Source organism: Cebus imitator, unplaced genomic scaffold, assembly GCF_001604975.1.
Source record: "Cebus imitator isolate Cc_AM_T3 unplaced genomic scaffold, Cebus_imitator-1.0 Scaffold811, whole genome shotgun sequence".
Taxonomy (NCBI): Eukaryota; Metazoa; Chordata; class Mammalia; order Primates; family Cebidae; genus Cebus; species Cebus imitator.
Window position 1 is genome coordinate 290363 of NW_016108126.1, and position 10859 is coordinate 301221.

The following is a 10859-nucleotide window of genomic DNA, read 5'->3' on the forward strand; positions in this document are numbered from 1 at the left end:
TTTGTAGTAGAGACAGGGTTTCACCATTTTGGCCAAGCTGGTCTCAGACTCCTGACCTCATGATCCACCTGCCTCGGCCTCCCAAAGTGCTGGCATTACAGACATGAGCCACCACACAGGGCCCTATAATTGTTCACAAAGTCCTAAAAATGTAACAAACAAAAACCCTAATTGTTCACACATAAAGCCTTGTATACATTAACCTTCCCAGCAACTTTACTTATAAAACCCCAAACTAAAAACAACCAAATATACACTTGGTAAATGAGTAAACTGCATCCATACAATGAAATACCATTAATGTAAAAAGATGCAATATTTATTCATTACAACATGAATGCATGTTGTAATCAAAGTTCAAAAACACTGTCTATTTGAAAGATGCCAGATACAAAGACTACAGGTTTTATAATACCATTTTCGCGAAACATGCAAAAAAGGCAAATCTGTAGAGACAGAAGATCAGGGATTACCAAAAGCTGAAGATGTAAGTGGGGAACAACTTGAAAAGCAGCAAGGATCTGCTGGAGTGATGAAAATGTTCTAAAGCTGGAAAAGTTTCAGAATTCTGTAAAATTTATTAGAAACCACTGAGTTTACATGTAAAAGAAATATATAATATGTAAATTAATTTCAATAAAGTTGTTAAACTAACTTACCCAGTAAGCAAAAAATATTATCAGTTTATTACCCAAATATTTAAACTACCAATCCTTCGATGTACATATTTTAAAAGACATGAATTTGAAATAATTATCTTTAACTGAACCAAAGGATGGTTTCCACAACAAAATGCTAAAACAAATATAAGAAATTTCTATTGTGCTTTAAAAACTAACTTAATAAAACAAGAAGCTAAAAGTGCTAACTTGTGCAACAAACCAAGAACTGAATGTTAAAATTGAGACAAATACTGCTGGGTGTGGTGGCTGACGCCTGTAATCCCAGCACTTTGGGAGGCCGAGGCAGGTGGATCACGAGGTCAAGACATCGAGATCGTCCTGGACAACATGGTGAAACCCCATCTCTACTAAAAATACAAAACATTAGCTGGGCATGGTGGCACGTGCCTGTGATCCCAGCTACTCAGGAGGTTGAGGCAGGAGAACTGCCTGAACCCAGGAGGTGGAGGTTGCAGTGAGCGGAGATTGCACCATTGCACTCCAGCCTGGGTAACAAGAGTGAAACTCCGTCTCAAAAAAAAAAAAAAATTGAGACAAATGTCTACTCTCTAAAACTGTAAGCTGCATTGTAAATACCTGATTAAAAAAATCTATTAGTAGAGATCCATTAAAAGTTCATAATATTGGATATTGGAAAATGCATCTCAACATCCCAGAAGAAAAAGGGACCCCCAGAAAATCCTTTTTTTTTGAGATGGAGTCTCACTCTGTCGCCCAGGCTAGAGTGCAATGGCCTGATCTCAGGTCACTGCTACCTTCCCCTCTTGGATTCCAGCAATTCTCCTACCCCAGCCTCCTGAGTAGCTGCTAATTATGGGTGGGTGGGTGTATGTGTCCAGCTAATTATTGCTCTGTGTGTGTGTGTGTGTGTGTGTGTGTGTGTCCAGCTAATTACTGTTGTGTGTGTGTATGTGCGCGCCCAGCTAATTATTGGTGAGGGGGGTGTGAGTGTGTGTGTGTGTGTGTGTCGCGGCCCAGGCTGGAGTTCAATGGCACAGAACTTGGCTCACTGCAAACTTCTGCCTCGATTCTCCTGCCTCAGTTTTCCAAGTAGAAGCGCCCACCACCCTGCTCGGCTCATTTATGTATTTTTAGTAAAGACAGGAATGTTGGCCAGACTGGTCTCGAACTACTAATCTCCAGTGATTCACCTGCGTCTGCTCCCAAAGTACTGGGATTACAGGCATGAGACGCTGCTCCCGGCCCAGTATATTCTTTTTTTCTATTTTCACCGTCCAGGTACCATAACATACAAAAGACCAAAACAGACTCCAGTAACAGTAAATATAATCTACTGTTAAAAATCTCTTGGCCGGGACCGGTGGCTCAGGCCTGTAATCCTAGCACTTTGGGAGGCCAAGATGGGTGGGGTCGCAAGGTCAAGAGATCAAGACCATTCCGGTCAACATGGTGAAACCGTGTCTCTACCAAAAATACAAAAATAAGCTTGGTGTGGTGGCACATGCCTGTGGTGGCGCACCCCCGTAGTGCTAGCTTCTCGGGAGGCTGAGGCAGGAGAATCGCTTAAAGCCGGAAGGCTGAGGTTGTAGTAAGCCAAAATCGCGCCACTGCACCCCAGCCTGGGTGACAGAGCAAGGCTCTGTCTCCCAAAAAAAAAAACTTTTTTATTGCATAATTCTCAAATATAAAGTTGTTGCTATTATGTCGCCGTTATAAAAATTTTCTCCAAGTTAAAGAAAGTCCTCATATGCATTACTAATGCCAACCGACAAAAGGGAGTAATACAACAGGAAGCCCAAACTGACAGAGTAGACATTCGCGCAATCACTGTTAACCGGAAACGGTTAAGAATAAATAATTAAAATTTGACAATCTTATTTTCAAGTCAGTGTAATAAAAAATATTTGCAACTCACCCTTGAATCACCAACAGCAAATACTTCAGGCTTTCTTTCTTCGCAAACTGGAAGAATAATTTCAAAAGCGAAAGTTAAAAGCATATAAATGGGTTTTATAACTGAAAAATAAACCCTCTCACTTTTAAACAATTGCGCCTTTGCGGATCCTCAGACTAAGAAAAATCCAGAAGTTTATGGTCTGGATTTTTTTTTATGGTCTGTTTTTTAAAGTTTAAGGGTATGGTTTTAGATAACCACAGTACCTTATGGTTTAGTACTTAATCATAGGTTAATTACTAGTGAGAATGAACGCCAAGTAAAGAACTGCTGTAAATTTCGTAGAGAAAGAACCTGCATTTCTGTCTTAATAGTGCTCATGTTTTCTGAATTTAGAGAATGAATGAGTTGGCCAGTAAAAGCATACACCCCCAACTCCGGCCAAAAAAAAAAAAAAAGCCAGACGCGGTGGCTCACGTCAGTAATCTCAGCACTTTGGGAGGCCGAGGTGGGCGGATCGTCTGAGGTCACCAGTTCGAGAGCAGCCTGACCAACATGGAGACAGTCCATGTCCACTAAAAATAGAAAATTAGCCAGGCGATGTGGAGAGCGCCTGTAATTCCTGCTACTGGGGAGGTTGAGGCAGAATTGCTGGAACCCAGGAGGCAGAGTTGTGGGGGGCAGAGATCACGGCACTGCACTCCAGTGTAGGCAGCAAGAGCAAAACTCCGTGTCGGGGAAAAAAAAAAAACACTAAAACAAACAAAAAAACCCGGCATTAGTAGTTAAGGGTTATGGACATGTTTGAAGCTTTAAAAACCTTCTGAAAAAGTTGCTCAAATACTTGTAAGATAAATAGGGCAGCGTAAATTAAGAAAATGATAAGCGAATTTTACAAATAACATTCTTTGCATACATGTTGCTTAAATTTCCTGTGTAAATTTCCAGTTTGCACAAAATTTCATACAAATTAGTATCATAGCTGTTCCGTAAGTCTAACCTAATATTTCAAGATACTGAAAAATCACCTTTATTATGCGTAATGCGTTGGTACAAAAACAGGTTCAACCAGTAACAGAGACAAGTCGTTTCTGTAGAGAACAAATTAGAAAAGGGAAAGATCCAAACTAAATTGGAACCGCATTGTTCATTAAAATATGTCACACTGCGTCTCAGCGTTTAGCAAAGTAGAGGAAAAGAAGAGGAGGTGTAAGAGGGCAAAAAGCTAACGTTTTGCAGCCTGTCGTCACATGGTGTGGGTGATTGCCGGAGGTGGACAAGAAATGTAGCCTAATGTATAAGGACTGCTGGGTCGTAGCTCAGTTCCTAATTATTTTACCTCGGTAAAGGCGTTTGGCGTTAAGTGTAACAGACAGTTTCGAGCCTCTGAAGAACAGTGGGGCAAAGACTGCAACCAAGAGCGGTTAGTCCCTGGTTCTGAGTCAGGTCCGAGCACAAATAAGGGAGTTACTCTTGTGAAAACAGAACATTTAATCCTACGACGTCATGTTAGATATTACGAAAAATAGGAAAGGCAGGGGAGACTAGGTGGACATTTTTCCTTGAAGTTCCGTCGGCTGCTGCCAGCACCTCTCCGATATAAAATGTCTCCGGCCCGGCAAGGTAAAATAAGAAACGCAGATACTGAGAAGCCCCTGAGCCTCCTACATCATCTCACACGTTAAGTCTGTTCGTCACTAGGAAGCGGGGGTCGTTTAAGGTACAGGCGCTATCTCTACGTGATGAGGATACTCGATGGTGGGAAACAGAGGTAGGACTCAGACCTACCCGTGGGAATGACGGACAGCAAACATCAGTAAAATATTTGACATTAGATATTTTCTCGGCAAGCGGCCATGACTACGGACTGGGCGCCTTCCTCAGGCAGGCATTGCTTAAAAAACCGGAAACTGGACTAAGAAGGGTCTTTACAGAGGTGACCAATGCCGCTATCTCTTTGTCATTCAATATCCCTCTTTACCTGTTTTCGCCCCGGGGCTAGGGTTGTCGCTGAGTTTACAACGATTCCAGGTGCTCAGTTTTTCCTGAGTGACCGTGTACTACTCCCACAAAGGCGTCTTCAACTAGGATTCACTTTTCTTTACTCGCGGTTTTCGGCCAGGTCTCTCCTGAGACTTCCTGCCCCGACACCAGCAGCAACCACTAAGAAATTTCGGAAGTAAGACAGAGGTAATCTCCGTCAGGATCTAGTAGTAGACTGAAAGAGGGAGGGTCTGAGAGCAACACAGTCGGTCCGTAACGGGCGAGGATCGGTTAAACTGTGTCTCCGGCGTTCTAGTAGAATCCTCCTCCTCAATATGGCGGATTGGATTTGCCGACCGAAAAAAAAAAAGAGACCGCCCAGCCAGCTGCGCAGACTCCCGCCATCCCCTGCGCCACTACCCTTCGAGACCCCACCTCCCCCAAGCCCCGCCCCCGGGACGTCCACTGCGCTGATCTGTCTTCTTCTCTTTAGTGTCTGCTACTCTTCCTGCTTTTCTTCCGCCTTTCTACTCTACCTATGCCCAGACACAGCGGAACTGGAAATACCTTGGTGCCCTATGCAGAAGAAACCTAACTCCTGACTGACTCGTATCCATTACCAAACATTGAGATAGCACCATAGATGGACATACAATAAAAAATACCCAAAGACGGCACTGGTTATCCTGCGCACCTTTACGAGCTTCTACAGAATCCCTGTCCCTAATCTTTAGTTCTGTAGCTGCTTGTGGAAACAGCTGACTACTAGACAGGCAGGAGTTACGAAAGGCGCTAAGACTCCAAGTCTGTGAACGCCTATCACTCAGTATACGGCATAGTCAGGAAAGAAGTCAACGCCAGGAGAGGCAATACGGCTAAGAAGGTATTAACCGCCGGGCGCGGTGGCTCAAGCCTGTAATCCCAGCACTGTGGGAGGCCGAGGCGGGTGGATCACGAGGTCAAGAAATCGAGACCATCCTGGTCAACATGGTGAAACCCCATGTCTACTAAAAATACAAAACATTAGCTGGGCATGGTGGTGCGTGCCTGTAATCCCAGCGACTCAGGAGGCTGAGGCAGGAGAATTGCCTGAACCCGGGAAGCAGAGGTTGCGGTGGGCCGAGATCGCGCCATTGCACTCCAGCCTGGGTAACAAGAGCGAAACTCCGTCTCAAAAAAAAAAAAGAAGGTATTAACCTTATGTGGCCCAACTACGTAGCTCTGACGATTTCACTTTCACCACTGGTTTTTACTGCATCGTTAATCTCTGCTTTGGCAGATAACAGCCTGCATGAAAACATCACTCCTTTTCAAGTTATCCCAAGATGAACAGTTCACAGAAAAGTCAGTCTGAATGCTGATATCCTGAGACTTCCTGCTGCGCCGCCTGGGAATTCACAGAGCAGGTCTTACGGCGCCACGACTTCTCGCAACCTGTGTCATGCAAGAAAACCTACCCTATCCTGAGACTCTTCCTTGGGGTCACTGTAATATCTCCTTCAATAGAATCTTGGGCCAGACCATCTATCTGACATAATAGCAGAAAAGCCTCCTTGTGCTGTCCTGCAAGATGTATTCAATTGCTACTTCGGCTTTGTTCCTTAATCTGATTGTATAGTATGTTACATTAATTTTTCATATTAAATCAATCATGAATTCCCGTGATAGGCCTCACTTGATCATGACTTAAAATATATCTTATATATTGCAGATCCACTCTTGTTACTATTTTGCCCATTTTTTTATCCACCTAGCACACTCGTATAATTGCACATTTGTTAAAGTTAGATATCATATTGTACTTAACACCTTAAGAAGTTCTTAATACATGTATTGCTGTCTTTGGTTTTCCGTTATAAAGACTTGTAAAGCCGGGCTTCGTTGCTCACGCCTGTAATCCAAGCACTTTGGAGGCCAAGGCAGGCAGATCCCCTGAAGTAGGGAGTTCAAGACCAACCTGACCAACATGGTGAAACCCTGCCTTAAAAAAAATTAAAAGTTAAATTAAAAAACGAAAAGGTTAATTGCCCAAGCTCACAAGACATGAATAAGTAAAAAATGCAAGTGTTGGCCAGGCATGGTGGCTCAGTCCTGTAATCTCATCACTTTGGGAGGTCAACAGGATAGATAACTTGAGGTCGTGAGTTCAAGAACAGCCTGGCTAACATGATGAAAACCCTTCTCTTCTAAAAATCCAAAATATCAGCCAACTGTCTGAGCAGGTGCCTGTAATCCCAGCTACTCAGGAGGCCAAGGCAAGAGATTTGTTTCAAACTGGGAGGCGGAAGTTGCAGTCAGCCTAGATGGCACCACTGCACTCCAGCCTGGGTGACAAGAGCCAGACTTTGTCAAAAAAAAAAAAAAAAAAAGAAGAATGCAGGTATTCTAAACCCTAACAAAGCTTACTTTGTGCTCTATGTCTGTGCCCCAAGTAATAATCATAACCAAAAGTTTCTTTAGACCTTATCTCTGCCTTATACTTCTACCTTTCTTTACTTCTCCTCTGAAAGACAAGTCTTGATAGGTAGAGATATGAAGACATAGGCTAATTATTTTCTTTAACGTTGCTAAGATGTTATTGTATAACATACCTCCTATAAACATCACAGCTCAATTTACTACTATAAAATAGTAAACTATGTAATAATACTCTCATACACAGGTCAATTAAATACATCAGTGTTACTATCACCATGTCAATATAGAACTGTTGTTGAACGACTGAGGCGGGGGAAAAAAAAGAACTATGTTGGATCTGGGATTTAATAGTACCTTACTTAAAAGCTACAAGGTTCACCTGTTACTATTTAGTGGATCCTGACAAGATAATAATATTTTGGGACTAAGAGCCACAGGCTTACAGCACAACAAAACAGCAACAAGGACCTTACTACTCATAGGAAAACAAGCAGCCTGAGCATCATGTTTACAAACTACCAATGCTTTCTAAATCCCATAATAATGATGCAAAGGGGCCCACATATGTATAATGTCAGACATGCAATGTTTGCATTCCAGCTAAGAGAGAGCTTGGAATTCCACTATTTTTATACTAAGGCATAAGCAAGCTTGGTCTTTGTGTGTTGGAAAGTAGAGAAGGATATTACCTTATCTGTCTAGGTTACTAAGAAATAACATAGATAGATAAAGAGCAGTCAGGCTATTGCATTGTGGTATACCCAGGAAAGCACATTAGGATTGCAAGACTGATGGAAGTCTGTCTCTCCCAACAAATACTGCTATCATCTCAGAAACATGTCTTCCTAGTCCTTGCCTCCTCGTGACCTCCTTAGTTAAATCTTCTGACTTCTATCATTACCTAATTTTGATTTATGTTATTACCTGATTTTGATTTATATCAAAGATGAATAGATTCATGTATCATGTAAACTTGTTTTTGGCTTCTTTCCTCAATCTTATATCTGAGAGCTTTGTTTATGTAGTATAATATATAAAATACCAGAACATATTTATCTCATTACTGTTGATGGACATTTGAGTAATTAATTGTAGTCCATGTCTTTTGGTAGACATCTATCCTTATTTGTACTAAGCCTATTATTGGATTCCTAGAGCTTTTGAGTATACATACACTTATCTTCAATGGTTAGTGTTAGATAGTTTCCCAAAGTGATTGTGTGTCTTTGAATCATAAACTTGCAGAGTTTGTATGTCAGAAGCAAACAAATATTGGTTTAGCGTGTGAGTTATATCTCCAGCAGTGTTGCCAGAGGGGAATATTCAACCAAATGGAACTCACCAATCAACTCTCTTCCTGTGCTATAAGGAGATACCCATCAACACCTTGATTCAGCATGGATCTGGAATTTGGATACTTTCTTTTCTTTTTTTATTTTGAGTTGGAGTATCACTCTATTGCCAGGCTGGAGTGCAATGGTACAATCTCAGCTAACTGCAACATGTGCCTCCCGAGTTCAAGCAATTCTCCCACCTCAGCTACCTGAGTAGCTGGGATTACAGGCATGTGCCACCACGCCCAGCTAATTTTTTTATTTTTAGTGGAGACATAGTTTCACCAGGTTGGCCAGGATGATCTCAAACTCCTGACTTCGTGATCCGTGACTTGGCCTCCCAAAGTGTTGGAATTACAGGTGTGAGCCACTGCGCCCAGCTGAATTTTGATAATTTCTCTTCAATTAATATCATAGGAATGGGGAAGAGGTCTGAGTTAAAATCATAGATTAAATAGCAGAGTATAATACTACAAATTAAAGTTTGTATGTTAAGAGACTTCTTCCCACTTCTTTTGTTCATATTTTTCTTCAGTAATTACTGCCTTTAACATTAATATTACTTCCGGCTGGGCACAGTGAGCCACACCTGTAATCCCAGCTCTTTGAGAGGCCAAGGAAGGTGGATCACAAGGTCAAGAGATCAAGACCATCCTGGCCAGCATGGTGAAATTCTGTATTTTCTAAAAATATAAAAATTAGCTGGGCATGGTGTCATGTGCCTTTAGTTTCATTTACTCAGTAGGCTGAGGCAGGAGAATTGCTAGAACCTGGAACGCGGAGGTTACAGTGAGCCGAGATTGTACCACTGTAGTCCAGCCTGGTGACAGAGTAAGACTTTGTCTCCAAAACAACACAAAATAAAATAAAATAAAATAAAAACTTTAATATTACTTCCTTACTTTCTGGTTCTGTACTGGTCTGAAAAAAAATGCTATTCCATTACCTTTTATTTTTATTATGATTTTTTGTTTTTGAGAAGGAGTCTCACTCTGTTCCCAGGCTGGAATGCAGTAGCATGAATCTTGGAACTGCAACCTCCACCTCCCTGGTTCAAGTGATTCTCCTGCCTTCAACTTCCCGAGTAGTTGAGATTACAGGTGCATGCTATGATGCCCAGCTAATTTTTGTATTTTTAGAAGAGATAGGGTTTCATCATGCTGGCCTGGCTGATCTCAAACTCCTGACCTCATGATCTGCCTCCCAAAGTGCTAGGATTATAGGCATTAGCCCCTGCACCAGACCTACATTGTATTTTATTTATTGACTTACTAATTTTTTTGATATGGAATTTTGCCCTTGTCACCCAGGCTGGAGTGCAATGGCACTGTCTTGGCTAACTGCAACCTCTGACTCCAGGATTCAAGCAATTCTCCTGCCTTAGCCTCCCAAGTAGCTGGGATTACAGGCACCAGCTACCACACCTGTCTAATTTTTGTATTTTTGGGTTTTACCATGTTGGCCAGGCTGGTCTCCAACTCCTGATCTCAAGTGATCCGCCCACCTCAGCTGGGATTATAGGTATGAGCCACCATGCCCAGCCTACATTACATTTTAATCAGAATGACCCGCTTTGTTATTTTTGTACCTGGAAAGCCTTGATAAGTATACTTATCTCTTACTGTTAAACTAATATTATAAGTTAGGTGTAAGGAAGGACTTTCAGAATGATGGCACGAGGAGTTCTTCATCCCCAGTAAACCAGCCATACTGGTAAAAGTTATAAGAAAAAAAAATAGGTCTCTAGAAGTAGTTCTAAGGATATACAGCAAGTGGAAAAACATTTATTCAAGCAAATTTACAGAAATTCAAAAACCACAAGTGTGTGTTGTTTAAGCCACACTGAGATGAGAAATAGATACTTCAACAATAATAGTTCATGATTTCTAATGCTACTTTTCATAATATATTAAGAGCAACTAGAGGAAGATTAACAAGGATATATACAATAAAAACTAGTAAAACATCTAGGCCTCCAGAGGTTTTGAGAGGGTGAGGCAGAAGGATTGTTTTAGAACAAGAGTTCAGGACCATTCTGAAACCATAGTTCAATCCCTTCTCTGCAAAACTCTTTTAAACAAATTACTTGGGCATCCTTCTGCACACTTGTCATCCCAGCTAATCAGGTTGCTGAAGTTGGAAGGATGTCTAGATCCTGGGAGACTGTGATTGCTGTGAGATATGATTGCATACTGCTCTCCAGTCTAGAAAACAAAGTAAGACCCTGTTTCTAAAACAATAAAAATAAAGGCAAATAAAACATAAGGAATAATATGAATGACTAAATTAAGAATAGAAAAACAGGCCGGGCGCGGTGGCTCACGTCTGTCATCCCAGCACTTTGGGAGGCCGAGGCAGGTGGATCACGAGGTCAAGAGATCGAGACCATCCTGGTCAACACGGTGAAACCCCGTCTTTACTAAAAATACAAAACATTAGCTGGGCATGGTGGTGCGTGCCTGTAATCCCAGCGACTCAGGAGGCTGAGGCAGGAGAATTGCCTGAACCCGGGAAGCAGAGGTTGCGGTGGGCCGAGATCGCGCCATTGCACTCCAGCCTGGGTAACAAGAGCGAAACTCCGTCTCA

The 10859-nt window shown here is 42.0% G+C and overlaps 1 protein-coding gene across 1 annotated transcript in view; it reads right to left on the bottom strand.

The window, feature by feature from the left end:
* LOC108297534 (probable ubiquitin carboxyl-terminal hydrolase FAF-Y) overlaps positions 1 to 5779 on the bottom strand; it is a 222617-nt gene extending 216838 nt beyond the window's left edge. Inside the window, exons 1-4 of the mRNA XM_017520181.2 lie at positions 5775 to 5779; positions 5216 to 5337; positions 4520 to 4548; positions 2560 to 2606 (exon numbers count right to left, since the gene is read on the bottom strand). Coding sequence (XP_017375670.2) covers positions 2560 to 2606; positions 4520 to 4548; positions 5216 to 5337; positions 5775 to 5779 — 203 coding nt within the window. The remainder of the gene's footprint in view (positions 1 to 2559; positions 2607 to 4519; positions 4549 to 5215; positions 5338 to 5774) is intronic.
* Positions 5780 to 10859: the final 5080 nt, after the last annotated feature.